This window comes from Streptopelia decaocto, assembly GCF_964273445.1.
Source record: "Streptopelia decaocto genome assembly, chromosome: 6".
NCBI classification, from domain to species: Eukaryota; Metazoa; Chordata; class Aves; order Columbiformes; family Columbidae; genus Streptopelia; species Streptopelia decaocto.
Genome location: NC_138660.1, coordinates 56,673,658 through 56,689,563, shown reverse-complemented (window position 1 = coordinate 56,689,563; position 15,906 = coordinate 56,673,658). Strand labels below are relative to the sequence as shown.

General features: G+C 44.6%; 1 protein-coding gene across 1 annotated transcript in view; it reads left to right on the top strand.

The window, feature by feature from the left end:
- The window catches only part of SEMA5B (semaphorin 5B), a gene marked incomplete at both ends in the record, with an annotated part of 132,848 nt that overhangs the window by 12,507 nt on the left and 104,435 nt on the right, over positions 1 to 15,906 (top strand). Inside the window, one exon of the mRNA XM_082056325.1 lies at positions 4,024 to 4,123. Coding sequence (XP_081912451.1) covers positions 4,024 to 4,123 — 100 coding nt within the window. The remainder of the gene's footprint in view (positions 1 to 4,023; positions 4,124 to 15,906) is intronic.

Below are 15,906 nucleotides of genomic sequence, written 5' to 3'. Positions count from 1 at the left end.
GTCCTTGGATAACACAGCGGTTAGCCGTGCTCCCTGCACTGAGCGATAGCTTTTCACTTTCAAGGCATGGGCATTTAACCTCTCTGCTCTTGCGTGGTGTGTGCTGGCTGCACAAAGCTGTTCCAGCCTGCTGGAGTTGGGGCTGCCAGTGGGCTCGAGTGAGCTGAAGCCGTAAATGATGTCCCTCAGACAGAGAAGTCTCAACTCAGTTTTACACACTTCTTTCCTCCAAAACACACAGGGTAAGAGTGAGGTGGGGAGCAGCTGGTTTTGAGAAGATGAAGGCTCAAGTATTACCAGGTTTACCACATCTTTAGAAGCTGATCCAAACCCCATCAAGCTCAGTGGAAAACTGCCAATGATTTGAAGGGCCGCTGGATCAGGGCCTTAAACCCGGCTCCTGCCATTTGGCACATCGTCCTTTGTGCAGCTGAGTAATCCTCCTTGCAGCACTGTGCTCTCAGGAAGCCGGTGCAGAGCAGCGTGCAGGCTGCAGGGACCACCCTCTGAAATGGCAGAGGGCCTCTTTTCACCTTGTCTCGTGCATGCACAAAAGCCTGAGCACAGCTGTGTTGGCAGACTTACATTTCCTGCGAAGCTTTGCTGCCTCTGCAGCTGGTTACCTGAACCACCTTGAGCTGTGGAGGGACTTGCAGAGCTTTAGAGGCTCTGAATCAGATGTCTGGCGATAGATGGTGTTGGAAACTATTAAACTTTTGTTCATTGGTCCTCATGTGAAGGAAATGAGAGCATGGATCTTTAACCCCCTGGAAATGATTAGAGATGAGGAGCACAAAGGAGGCCTTGATGAAGGTTTTGCCCCTAAGCTGTGTGATTCCTTTCTTTCCGGCTCCTGCTGCCGACATGCAAAGCCAGGGCCTTGGTTTCTAATTTTTCATACTGTTTTTAAACAGATACTTTTGCAAATGTAAACATGCCCCAGCACTCAAAGTTTCCAGCCAAATTAAAGAGTCAGCACTGGAAAAATCAGCCTTCTGAGAAAGGTCAAATACAAAGAAATGCTGGAGTTCATTGGGTCCATATGTGTAAACTTCAGCTAATATGGGGTAGACTCAGGGCAGCACTTACCTTGGAGAACTGAACTAGTTTCAAAATGAAAGGCTGGAACTGTCCTTAGGGATGACTGTGGCCTCAGCAGTAGATTTGAATGTATCGAATGAAAAAAGACCCATGTCCTAACTCTTGCTCACACTTCCATTCCACTTTATCCTTTCCCTCTTAGCAAGAAGAAAGAAGGTTAGGAAGGAAAATGTGCTATTTGGCATTAATTCTGACAACTCACGTTTAGACATTGGTAGTTGGGACCGTGCTGGGTTTAATAATCTCCAACTACATGCCTATAAAAGCTTAATTTTGCTATGAGGATGCATGCCTTGCAGCCTTTAATTTAATAACCGGGAAGGGTTTCTTTATAAGTTGTACCACCTGCAGTAGTAATAGAAATCAAGACAGTGCCTGTTATTTCTTGGGCTTGATTGACATTTCAGCCAACATGGAAAGATTCAAGCCACCTACTGCCTTTAATTTTTTAAAATTTTTTTTTTTTTAACCTGTAATTTATCAGAGCTTGCCATTAAAAGGAAGAACTGATGAGTGAAGCTTTTGCTTAGAGCAGCAGATGAAGAAATATTCTTCCTGCCACTGCCCTGTAATAGTGGTTTAGTTAGTAGGAAAGAGTCAGTAGGAGAGGAGGTAAAATGACAAGAGAAATTATGGCCTAAAAGCAGGATTCTTAAAAGGTATCATCATTATATAGCAATCCCCTAATCCCACCCCCATCAGCCAACAGAAGTGCCAGGAGATCTGCAGCACATGTCAGGCAGCTAACTTGCCTGAAAGGTGTTATTGTTGCTGGTTCTGCTGCTTGGCTCAGAAATGTCTCTGCAGCTAAAGAGCTACAGGAAAAGAAGACAGAGCCCCATTAGGTAGGAGAATGCCAGGGGTGAAACTGCGGTGCCTCCCTGGTGCTGGTACATCATTAAGGGTCCTAGAGGAGTGTAGGAGGTGGAGATGCTAGAAAGTTAGATGGGCTGAATTATTCCTTAACTCATGCCTTTTCATTGAAGAGCAGAGGAGGGACATGTGCCGTGTGTGGTTCCGCAGTGTGACAGGAATGCTGAGAAGGGCTGGAAGCCTCCAGCTCCTGGTGACAGGGTTTTTAGATTGAGAGGGTGGAGGACTCATTGTCAGAGAGGCCCTGGCAGTGTCCAGTTAGGTGAGGCATGGGACTAGGCCTGATGATGTTCAGCTCCATGGTGAGGGAACTTAGGGGACGTTAGAAAACATGGCGGTGTTCAGGGCAGAAGCAGAAGCTTCGTGACAAGGTTGTGCTTTGGAAAGAGAAGCAGGACAAGTAGAATATAAGGACTTTTATATGTTTTTTTCTTAGGGTTTTGATAACTGAAGGGCTTGATTAGGTTTCACCCATCCCTGGAGGGAGAAATTGCTCAACAACTATTCTTACGTCAAAACCGTTGCATTTCTGTAACCCTACAAAGCAAGCCAAGGTGCCAAAGACCTAAATGAGATTCCTCATCAGCACTGTCATCTCGCCCCTGGGGAAAGCGAAACTAATGCCTACAACAAAACACTAAAACCTGATGGCCTTCAGTGAGACTTCTCAGTTTGTCATTGGCGATATAAAAGGACAATGGAGCACGATTTTTGAGAGCTCTTTTGAACCGGTCTGGACTGCGTCATTATTGTTATGAGTCATCAAGTCATTGGTCTGTGTACTGGTATCCTGTTGGCTCGAGGCCAGAAGATATTACCTTTCATGTTGAGCCTCCTGGATCTCCAACATCCAGTCCTTGAATGCAGCAGGTTACTTGTCAACAGGTCACAGAGGGATTACAGATGTACTGATTTGCTGTCATTTGTGCCTTGCTCCCTCAGATACTTGGTATTCTCCATGTATTTAACAGCCATAGCAGTTAACAGTTGGAATAAATTCCCAAGAGAATTCTTCACTGTAAAGCTGGATGGCCTTCTGGGAGATACATATTAATCTATCCCGTTATTTTGTGCAGTAAAGGTGTAAAGTGGGAGGCTGAAATTCTGTGATCTGTGAGACATACAAGGTCAAAGCTGGTAACTGTTGAAAGCTGGGATTGTGTGAATGCCTTAGCATCATGCCTGAGAGTACTCTAAAAATAATAATTCCACTTTTAAAAAAAAAAAACGGGTGTATTTTTTATTACACCAGGACTATCTGCCATAGATCTCTCAAGAGATATTGTGTTAATATACGTAGCTTCTGGAAGATCTTTGTCTCCATGGGCATAGTGTAGCCCAATCTATTGCTTTTCATTTAACCTGTGTGATTGTAGTTTGGACAATTGCCTAGATTGGCAAATCCAAGCTAGTTGATAGAGCCAGTCTCAAGCTTGTGCAATCTCTCAGCCACAAAAATGCTGTGATGGCTCCCCACATCTAAATCAAGGAAAGATTTAATTGACAGGGATCCCAGATGTTAGGTAAAGTGAAACCTAGAAGAGAACCTGAACTCTGAAAGAGAAGGTTAAACTTGTCCTTGGAGCAGCCAGATCTTGAGTACAGATCACGTCTATGCTAACTTGGTTTTTAGTTGACCCCACCATCCCTTTCTGGAGGGCAGCAGTTTCCCGTTGCTTGGCACGGAAGGGAAGGCTGTGGAGGTGTCACGGCAGGTGGTCCTGTGCTTTACACCGCTTAACCCTGGCACTGGAGATGGTTCCCCTGCTTTAACAGAAGTAAAATAGAGCTGCTGTTGTCTCCGAAACCAATGCTGACACTCCATCCTGGATGTGAAAATAACTGCTGAGACAGCCCTGTGTTTATGTGCGGGGTTTTTCTTTTGCATGTTCTGTGGAGAATCAGAGTAAATAGAAACCCTTTAAATAGATTATTAATTAGCCTTCCCCTGACAGATAACGTGGTAGGAAATCCATTAGTGGATGTCCGGGTGAACTCTCTTCTTCTAGAGCAGCCTTATTGTTTTCTGCTTTCTCATTTTCATTGCAGATTTGAAGCCCTGGGTGTCGAATTTCACCTATCCAGGTGTGCAGGACTTTTCTCAGCTTGCACTGGATGCCAACAGGAACCAGCTCATTGTGGGAGCAAGGTAAAGATATTCTTTTAATTAGTCCAGAGTTGCCACTCAAGCTCTTTCCCTTCAGGTTCTGGCTTCAGAGAAGAGTGTGTTTCTATCTTATGTGGCCTGTCTCTCCCTCAAAAAGAAAGTTATAATTCATGTAGAGGGATTTAAACTCTGAGTATAATTGCAAAGAAGAGAAAATTGCTAGAATTAAAAAACAAAAAAACAAACCCACAACAAAAAAAAAAATCAAAATGAGTGGTTAATGAAGCAGAATGCTGGCATCTCCCTCGGTATTGTGAATGTTATAAGAGTTATAGTCAATTATTCTGCACCATTCCTCTGCCAGGACAGAATTTGACTTTACAGTTTATTTGCTATGGCCAGACTTGCCCTCTGTACCAGGTTCATGTACTCACCTTTGTGTAAGTCATAGTCAGACTTTGGCAACGTAAATGACTGCTTTCCTCTCTCTTCTTTTAGAATTCACTCCACAGCCTGTTTACATCATCTTGCTGATATAGCCAGATCCTCACCTAATGTGCACCTTTGGTGCAACTCTGTTGTTCTGGCCCATTGTATATAATTAGAATATATTTTCCTTTCTTTTTAAACATTATTTTTATTTAGGATATCATAAGAAAAGGGTGGAAACACACAAGGTAAGCATAGGCAAGCTCTAACAAATTTAGAGCTGCATTTGTAATAGGGAAAAGAGCTATGGTTCAGTGAAATAATATACATCAGGAGGGGTTGAATCATGAGTCTCAGCAACAACTCTTTTTATTGTATAATAAACAGATAAGACAACCCAAAAAGAAAAGACTAAGCATGCTCTAACAAATCTGTTTAAGTATAACATTTAGAATCAGATAATGTTGTGGTAGCAGGCTGTGCTATTAATGAAAATGAAGGAAGAGAATGCTTTCTTCCTGGGATATTCAGGATTCGAGGACAGGGGTGTGAGAACAGAGCTGGAAGAACTCGTGATATGAACAAAAGAAAACAGCAAGATATGTAGCAGAGATTTTTTTGCTCCAAAGAGGCAACCGAAGTGTGATTTAATATGCATTTTGTGTGTATTTGTGCAGCAAATAATAACACTTAAATTCCTGTAGCTGTTCAAATTGCCAGAGGCCCTCCTGCTTTTCATACCGAAACATTTCACTCTTCAAGCCATGGCTTTACCTGTGCTGGGATCTTCAACCAGCAATTATTAATATTTATTACTTGAGAACGGCATTGCTTTGGGGATGGCTGTGAACAGCGCCTTCTGCCAGGCATTGCACAGACACAGGCACGTCGCTCTGAGGAATTGATGGTTTACATAATTCAGCTCCACGGCAGGTTTCCCCCCACGCAGCCGCTGCCAACGCCGACACGCTTCCCCCTGCTCAAACCCCGCAACACGTCCTGGAGGGAACCACAAGAGCTTGTACGAGTGTGGTTAGACATGAGGCTACAATATCACTATAAACAGGGGAATGACAGCAAATTTTATTACCTGCTGGAAGTACAGTGTAGTATATTGCCTCATGAGGAAGCAGTGACAAGTATTTACAGAATTTACTTGGAAAAGTCAGTTTTCACGAAGCACTGCCCACCTGACTGGGAGACTGAAAGTTTAGTTGGTGCCACACGGCCCTGCTGAGCAATTCTTGGTAGAGTTAATGGAGATCTTTTTGGGTTGGTTATAGGCTTGGTGTGGGGAAAGTGGGGAGTGCTGAGCCCTTTCCCTCTTCCCCATCTCATTTCTACCCTGTGTGGGGTGACAGGGAGAGGTGCACGAATGTGGGGTGTGGATGGGGCCCGCAGTGCTGCTCAGCTCTGGGTGTGCTGAGCTCCCGGGGCTGTGCCAGAGAAATGGGAACGGGAAGTAAAATCTTTTCTGTTCCTTCCTTCCCTGCCAAATCCACACCTTGTTCTGGACTATTTTTAGGGGTGATTTTTTGAGTCATTAGTTGCTCGTGCACCATCTGCTTGAATTTGCAAATGAAACAATACCTCAAAGAGATAGGAGCTGTCTCTATCCATCTCTACAGGGTGTAATTTATGAAACCTAAATTTAAATGTTAACCATGTTTAAATGTGCTACTGTAGATCATATTAGTAGTAATGCCAGCTATTCTGGGGTTGTGGAAGGAGTTTGGGATCAGGCTGGAGTTTATAAGTACTCCCGCTTCTCAATTTCCTGGTTAACATCATTCTCTTAGATGATAGCACTATAAATTATTTCAGACTAGTTCTTTCTATCTCTATTTAAAAGCAGTATGACCTCACCACAGCATCTCTTTGGCTTAGTTCATCCTGTGTTTCAAAGCTTCACAGGAAATGCTTCCTAGAAGAAAGGAAGATCCTGGGGCTCATGAGGGTTTTTGGTTTCAGGAATTGGACACAGCGTGACTGAAAATGTAAAAGGTATTGAGGGCATGCCGCGCAGACAGGGAGCTGCAATAACGTGAGCCTCAGATTTTTAAGCTTTATCCTTATCTGAGAGCCCTCCCCAAATGACTGTACTGAGTGCAAACCAGAGGAGTTTGATAACTCCACTGCACCAAACACCTGCCAAGGCAAAATCCCAGAAACAAAAGAATTAGTTTCAAAAGCCCACCATGGTTTCTAAGCAACATATTTACTTGTCATATCATTTGTAAAATCCGAACACTTGCAAGTAAAGGACATGAATAGCTTAGAACATTGTAAATCTCACACTACCCATATTATGAGCCACATTTCATTAAGCATAAAAACACACATTTCAAAAATTCATAACCTTCATTTTGACTCATAGTTTGCGTGTTTTGTTTTTGCTTTAAATGTAATGTTAGTATTTTAATGTACTGTTTTTCTTCTATGAATGAGTGATTGTTTTGAAATATTTGCTGCTTTTTTCAGCTCTTGAGCACATGTGATTACTATTTGAGCTTATTTTAATGGGAGGAAAAACAATTTTCTAGACCTCATTATTACTGAGAAAAAACTTGAAAATATGATCTGAACAGCTCAAAAAAAAGACACATAAATCCTCCCATGCATTAAAAAAATGATTATTATGGTAACTTGAATCCTGCTTTTTCTGTGCTAGCTATCAGCAGTGCCATTTCTGTCCAATTGTCCTGCTCTTTTGGAAAACACTTTCTTCTTTTCATCAAGAATAAGCCTTGAATTTTTCAGACCTGAGAAACCTTCCAAGTCAAAGCCAATAAAGCAGCTGAAATGGAAACCGATTGCAGCCTTGACTATGTAGAAACCTCCATCCCTCTCTAATAGCATGATCTGGAATACTTATTGTCTTTACTTTCAATCTCTTTCCCATTATTAGATTTCAAATTTAACTCTACTACACAGCATTCCTACCGAGCAGTTTGCTTTTATTAACTGAGGGTCTATTTGCTCTACCTAAACATCTGAAATCAAAGAGCAATGGTGAGGAAATGGGTGGCAGTTTCTCGTAGATTAGTGTCACATAATGAGCTATAGTTTTGAATTATAGACACAAGTTGTACATATGCCGCCACGGCAGAAGAGCCACAGAGGAGATTATTCTGGTACCAGAACAAAGGCTGGGAGAGTGGGACACTGCTCTTTTGTCAGTAATACAGCTGGTGAATGGGCTGGGAAGAACAGCTTGAATGAGCTGCTGTATAACAAATGGTTTAACAAAGGAGATGAGCTGAATTTCCTAACTCGATGGGCAAGCAAAAGACACCTGTGTTAAAAAGTGGTGACTTAAAAGATGCAACTGTTTGAATTGATGGTATCTGCTTGCTGTAGCTCAAGGTCATGTCTAGATGCTGTCAGAAAGCACAGAGAGCAGCAGCCTGCCTGGCGCAGCAATGTGCCGTGCTGTGAGAATGGGGATGCTGGAGGTGACGGTGGTGGGGCAAGAGGAAGCCTCCATCCCCTTCCTGCAGGATGTCCCAGCTCCCAACTCTCCAATGTCCTTCTTTTGCCCCTTTCCTTCCTTCTCTTCCAGCAGAGACATGCTGGCCTTCTCCCATCCCCACAGCTGTGATTTCAGCCGCATGTTGGAGAAGCAGAGCTCTGCTCTCTCACCGTGCTGCAGGCAGGGTGCCCAGTCCCCGGGGAGGGTGGATTTTGCAGAGGAGGTACCATGTGTAGCTGTGACATCCCACCTTCTTGAGGAGACATACTCCTTGAGACTGTCTCATTACTGGCTTGGCAGGGACAGAGGCCAGTAAAGAAATGGTGATATGAAAGACCCTGCTTGGAGTCAAGCCAAAAAGCATGCTTCGCAAGATCTCCCTGGCGAGGAGAACACAAAAGGTTTAAAGGATGATGGTTGAGACACCGTGTGACAATCTGGCACGACAGCAAGCTGAAGGGGAACAGCTTGGACAACAGGAGGATGGTACCCAAACAAATGGCTGCACAGAGAGTGGCTGGGAAACCCAATGGGAAACATTTGCCTTTTCCCAGAAGGAAACGGTGGGGGTGTCAGCTCGGGGCGGTGGCCTGCTGGGGCTGCTGACAGGAGGGGCATGGCCACAAGGGTTGGCCGTTTGCAGCGAGTGGAGGTGTTACTGTAGAAAACCAGCCAGAAACCATCACGACCAGAAGTCCTTGTAGTTCTGCCTGCCAAGGGGGCTATCAGCTCCATCCGGAGGTGGGAAAGGATCGTCTCTTGTGGCTGTTGCACAGGGAACTGCAGTTCTGGAGCCCTTGTCATGAATAGTCATTACCAGGAGGAGCCTGGAGGTAGAGGGCAGTGAGCAAAGGCTGCATGAAAGGACTCAAAACTGGCAAGTAAAGTGCACGTCATCCTGGGCTGCCAGCCTTCTCTGCAATAAATGTGAAACTACAAAGCTGCTGGTGATTCAAGACTGGATGCCTTGATGGGAGTGATTTTCAAACTAGATTTAGAGCCGAACTGAATGTGCCTGTTAATGCCAAGTAGGTGCGTTCAAGAAAGGAGATATGGTTAGTTTGGGGAGCAGGGAAGGTGCTATATGAACCAACAAAGGTTGTTTTAGGGGGAGCACAGCAGCCTGGGCACACCCCTTCCTGGCTATTACTGCGTCTGGCTGTATAAGCGTTAAAACACCTCTGGATCATGCAGGCTTAGCTGAAGAGTGAATGGAGTGACTGATGTCTCAAAAGAGTTGCTTCAGGTTGCAGCTTGCAGAAATATGGCAACATGTAAATATACTCTAGGACCCTCAACCAGCAGGTTTGGCACCCTGAGTTTATTGAAAGTCGCCGGTGTATGATAGATTAGTCTGTCAGATACCAGGTTTCACGCGGGTTTCTGGCTGAACATGGGCTCTTTCTTGCCTGCTTGGCAGAACGCTCCAGAGCACTGCAGTAAAACTCTCAAAACCTGTGCTGCTTGGAAAGTAGCACTGTTACCCTTGGGCACCTTCAATCTGGACTGCCACTGAACCCTGAACAGAATAAGTCTCAGCAGATTATGTTGCCTGGGCAAAAAGCATTTTGCAAAATGGAAAATTCAGTGGCAGAAGTTGGGTCAGAGCTGATCCACAGATTTAGAGTATCAGTGTTGGGTCCAAACTCTGTCAAGAATACTTTCTGTTGCCAAACAGCCGGGGCCCCTCACCAACATTTATACTCACAGGGCTTCTGTGAGGCAGGAAAGCACTAGTAATTTAACGCTATAAATGGGAATCCGAGGCCCAGAGGGATTAAAAGCAAGCCTGCCCTGTATAAAGGCTGTGGTGTTGAGACACAAGTTTATAGTAGATCTGTAGCTACTCCTGCAGTGGGACTATGCTGTCTGAAGGTACCAGTCAAAGTCTGCAGAACCTCAGAGGCCTCTGCTCTTGGCTGATGTGGACAGCCAAAGCTCTTCTGTGGATGGACTCACAGAAAACCTGTGGCAGAGGTGGGATTTGGACCCTTTGCTGTTGTATTTCCACTTGGTAGTTTAATCACTTGCCCTCAGCCTTGCATCTCCGAAGAAGATGTAACTCTTCAAAATGCTCATGAAAGTGTGAGTCCCACACACTTACACTGTGACAGTTTCAGCATGACTGAAAAAGTCATGTTTTATACAGCATGGAGACACTAACATGCAAACAAGTTAACATTGCCCACAAGCACACAGGCATAGCCAAAGGTTAAATAGTCCACAGACTCGTGCTGTTATGAGCCAGGAATGACATGCCATTTGTCCCTGACTACAGGATTTGATTCAGTGCTTTTCTGAGACAAAATGACTGAGCAGAGTTACTGTGGTTTCTGATGGCTCACATTTGTATCGCACTGTCTTACGCCAGCTTTACCCCCTACTAACTCATTTTTGGCTGAGAAATTACCTTGCCAGTTGAGGTATTAATGAGGACGTGAGCAAGCAAAGAGCATGATAATGTTTTTTATTATATCCAGATCGTAGGAGGGTAGCTGAAAGCCCTGCTGCAGAAAAACCTAGAAAAACAAATACCACCCTTTCTCATGGTGATTTTTCCTATCAGATGAAAGAATGCTCTAATTAAAGTTACATCCTTGTATTGGAGAGTGGAGGGGGGCAGATAACATGGTGATGTGAGGAAAAAAGGGAGAATCAGTCTCTGAAATTAACAGAAACCTTTGAAGGACCATTAATGTTTTTTAAAGAAGCTGCCTGACCTGCATAGTAAAGCATATGGTGAGGTGAGAAACCTGTAATTAGACATTACAGCTAGTTAAATCCATAATTGGGGGTGCACAGTTTCTTTACACAGGGAACAAAAGTGCGGGGTTTAATTTTTCTGGTTGAGCCTGAGATAGTTCAGAGGGAGATTTTCCTCTCTGATACTCTGCCAGGTGAGGTCAGCTCAGCCCTTGTATAAGTGTGGAGGGGTGAAGCCCCACTGGGGTGTCTGGCTCTTACCTATAGATTTTACTTTCCCCTGCTGGTCTGTAGGGAGTCTGAATTTGCCTTACCCCAAATCTGTGCTGTCCCTGACTTATACTCTTGGGGAGGAGGAGAAGAGGTGTGGGCAGGAAAGGACAGAAGAACTTTAGTAATTGTGGGATTCTGGGAACTTTGGAGCCTGCCTGAGATTTTGTTGAAGTGTAATTTTTTTTCCTTAGTTAAAATTTGTGCATGTGCGCGAGCACAGAATGCAAATTTTAATTAACTCAGAAGAAATAAATCAAATAAAATACTATGCTGCAGCACTGTCAGGTTGCTGGGCCAAACCAGTACACAGCAGAAGCCACAGCTGTGGGAGAGCAAAGAGACAGCTGTACCCCAGATGTTGTGTGTGGAGAAGAGGGTGAGGCAATGGCAGTCTCTGGTCTGTCATCTTTGTTGGCAGAGAAAACAGTTGGTCCTTCAAATTGCCTGCAAGGCAGCACCATCTACCTCTCTGCAAATGAACTCGGCATGGTGGTCCACGCGCTTTTGGCCGTGGTCAGGAATGGGGCTCTTGACTGACTCACGGTCAGTGCCCGCGCAGCCAGGGCGGTGTGAAAGGTAATCCCGGTGCACTGCAGGCTGATGAGAATCATCCTTGGAAAGCAAATTGCAGGCCTGACTGGAAAAATATGTCGTATTCCAGATAAAATGAAAATTGGTGATACCCTATCAGAAAAGCAGCCACCCATGAGAGGCTCACTTGCTTTAGTGACACACTGAGAATAATTAAGTTTGAAGGTTGTGTTTCAGAGAGTGAGGTGTCAGCAAACACAAGGTCATGATATTTTGGCAAATGCCTTGGAGGCTTGGACCTAATGTGTTTTAACAGCATCACAGGATGGGGCTGCAGAGCAGTTTCCTTTTGCATTACTGAAAATACTCTCTCTTGCTCTGGTTCAGTTGGTGATATGTCAGTTTTATAGGGCAGGGCTCACCACAGTGACTTGCATATCACTTTATATCCAGATGTTTAGGTGCTAAGCCTACTGTTCTGTGCCACTGCAGAGGTATAAAAACCACAGCAAAGAGAAGGGATTGGTTGGCAATAACTTAAGTTCAGCAGCCAACTCTCAGTATTTGCATACAAGTCATGTTGAACTCATCCAGAGTTTGAGGAAAGCCTGACAGAACTGAGCATGTTTATCAGCCTAAGTAGGCAGGTGGGGGGCACTGCCAGAGAATATTTGAACAATAATCAGTGTATCAGAAGAAGAGGAATTTTACAGTTTGGCTTATGAAAGCACAACTAAACGTGATGGGCAAATAGGAGATCAAAGGTGCCCATTCGGCTTGGGGCCATATCAAGGTGCTGTAAGTGCTCTGTGACTCTGCCAGCTGGATGAGAGGGGGAGAGAAGAGCTGTCAGTCGCATGTCAACAGACACTTGAGGTGGCATGTGGGATAATATGTGATGGTCTGAGAGATGGACTCACTCTTCCAGGAAAACAGGAACAAACCCACACATGAGTTTTGAAAATTTGGCTCACTTTCCATCTCTGACGTTTTGCAGAAACTCATCTAGTGAAACAGAGGGAGGGAAATGTAACAAAAAAAAAAAAAAGAAAATTGTCCTGCAATTATAAATATGTTCAAACAATATCACAAAAAAATGTCCTGTTCCTGTTCTCTGAAGTGTGTACATATGGCTTCCTTCCAGAAAACAGCTGTTTCAAGGTGTCTCAGTAGCATGGTGAATACTGTCACCCCCGAGGAGGTGGGATCACATTGGAGCGAGTCTGTGCCTCTCCTGCCCTGGGCAGAGAGAAGGGCCAGATACACCAGCTTACTGCTCTTCTTCCAAGCTGATGGAAGAGGGGACACGGCTGTCTGTCCAAGGTCTAATCCCCATCCTGCTTGTCTCTCCCATGGCAACAGTTGTCCATCTAGATTTCTGAATATTGGGATAGTCCAGGGTGTCACAGCCATGCTGCTGTTCTGCATGCTCTGCACCTATGAGCATCTGCCTCTTTTGACTCTTCCTAGCGCTGGCCCTGAGTGTACAGCATCGAGTCCGAGCAGATCTGTGTCGTGCACCCTTTGCCATTAAAGCTGATGACATCTCTCCTCCATTGACTGGAATATAGAGGATTTGATTTTCATCCTTGTTTCCACTGAGAAATACTGAATGGGCCTCAGTGGCAAACAGAAATGGTAGTTGGGGCCCTGGCTTAATTTGGAAGCTGCTTAATCAGAATGATATGCTGCTTGCATGAGGAGCCTCTTCTAAGAGAATGCTCCTCTGGCTCTGGCAGGATTTATCACTGAGAAATGTTGCTTTGGGGAAAGCAATTGCTCATGCAGCAACTACATCATATTACTGTATGCCATTTAGTATGGTTCTCTGTTGAACATCTATTGATTTTTAAGGAAGAATGATGTCCCAAACAAGTGTTTCTTCAATAGAAACAAAATTACTGGTGGATAAGGATCCAACTTGTAAGAGAGATGCTGGCTCTCCACCTTTTCTCCCGCATGTGCGTGCCAGGCCCTTCAAATGATTCACTGGAGCAGCATTTGCAAACAGATCGTCACATCACACTCCAGAGTGGACATGTAATTAACTCCTTCTGAGAACAAAGGCCAAAATCATCCTTCAGGAGCTGGGTTGCTTGGGATGGTTGGCTAGTTCAGAAATGTGGATAACCATCTGAAAAGTTCAGCCACAGCTAGACCTGCTTAGAGGCATTGTGCATTAATCTAGCATGAGATTTGGTAGCCAAGAGCCCTGGGGTCGGATCTCGATTCTATCACTGACATGCTGTGTGCTTTGGAGAAGGTCATTTAAACTTTCTCTGGCTCATTTTCTCCATTACAATAAGGGGGGAATGATACCAACCAGCTCCCAGGGAGTCATGAAGCATGACTAAGCTGTGTTTGTCATGTGCTGTGGAAGTAAAAAGTATATCTAAGGCCGCCAGGAGCAGGAAGGAAGAGCTGACAGGAGTTGCTGGCTCCTAGCCTGAGGCTCAGCCCCAGCACGTGGCTTCCAGAAGTGCCACAAGGGAGCATTACGTTTGTCATATGCATAATTCCGTGTCTTGTCTTGCATTGCCCAAAGGACCCTGTTCTGTTAATTATTTTTCTTATTATCTATGCTGTGACAGTTGTGAGTCCCTCTTGCAGACCTGGTTCCTGATTGCAGCAAAAGTGTGGGGAAAGCCTTCTCAGAGCACCACCAGGCTCCCTGAGCCTCCAGTACCTCACCTGGGCTGTGCTGGATGCCTGTTTCAGTGCAATAATAGTCCCCAGAAGGGAAGAGCAATTCTTCACTTGTTTCTCTTCAGCTTTCCCTAAACATGATCAGACATTATTATCAGCCTCTGTTGGCTTTGTTTCTACTTGCAGGGTAATTGTCTGTGTACAAAGAGAGGGGGCTTGAGAGAGCCTGCCCTGTCAAGAGAAAGGGGTGAGCTTTGCGTGCCTGATATAAGGTGCAGGAAAGTAGCAATATGGGAGTAGGTGTACATGTCCTGTAGGGACACAAAGCAGCTGAGATAAGACAGTGTATTGTTGATATCTGTGAATGTCCCAAGAGGTTCTGTTGGTGGTTGGTGTCAGGGATCTCGTAGCTCCCAATTTGCTGGCAGGGGTTGTGCTGAAGCACAGAGAGGTTATTTGACCTGCTTGGTGTGTGTGAAGGGGGATAGAGGTGTGAAATGTGAACAAACCTTGCTCATCTAAATGGAAGAAATAATCTAAAGGTAGAATAGCCTTTTATTTACACGTGTTCATTCCATCGACTGCAGGGATGTTCCTCCTGATCTACCACAGCAGAAATTGAAAGCGTGCACTCTTTTAATTAGAAGAAAGCACCTTTTAATCAGCCAGCACAGTGCTGACAGATGTAGTGCCTTAAAAGAGGCTCTGAAAAAGAGGCCTGAACGAGTGTCTGAAGCATGTTGCAACCCTCATAATTTCAGTACAACTAAGCGAAAGGGCCGCAGTTTTTATTCAAGCACTCTTGTTACGCAGCTTCCCATTGGAAAGGCTTAATTTGTCTTGTATCTCTGTTGCTCAGTGGCATCATAGACAAAGTGTTTTGCCTTCTCTGTAAACTGTTTCAAGGCCAGGCAATGTGTGATCAGGTGCATGGGCATCATGTTACAAAGTTCATCCAAGGTGTGCTTGGCTATATGAAATAAATACTTAATAAGCAGCTTTGACTTGGGAATGTCATGGTAAGCAGATTTAAATGGATATATTCCTCCACCCTTTCTTGAAACACATCTCAGCTGCTCTCCTGCTGTTCTGGTACGTACGCCTTGTGGTACCGGGCACGGTGAGCACTTAATCATTTTACAGGGCAGCCAAATACAAATTATGAAGCCAATTAACAAATACTTTCATCTTCAGGATTTATACTGCAGCTTGGCTCTGTCCATACGCAGACTAGCAGAGAGAGGGAGCCCAGTTCAGGAAAGTAATTCAGCATCTACCCAATTTTATGAGTGTAAAAGGCACTTCAGCACAGGCTTACATGCTGTGCCCCAGCTTTGGGGCCAAATTATTCACCTAACCAGGGCATAGACTAATGGACCAGGAGCTCAGCTCTTGGTTGTGCTGCAGATACGCCTGTGATGTTGGCTAAATCGCTTACTCTGTGCTTTAAATTTAAATGAGAATGAGGTCTCTTTTTCAATCTTTTGTATATATTTAGATGACAAATTCTTCAAAACCAGGTTGTATAGAGCAGGAAGGTCTTTACAGCAGCTAACTTCACATATCCGAGCTGGGCGATAATATAACCCTGCAATCAGAGGTGATAGAGAGAAGGTCCACCCTCAGGTTGTTTAAAGAGGTATCTGCTATGAGTCAGTCTCCAGAGGAACCACCATCAACCCATCCTGTGTCTTAACATGACCAAACCACAGGCTTGGCCGAGACTTCAGGGTATGACTGTTTAACACGGGCATTTTCAGAAACACACTTA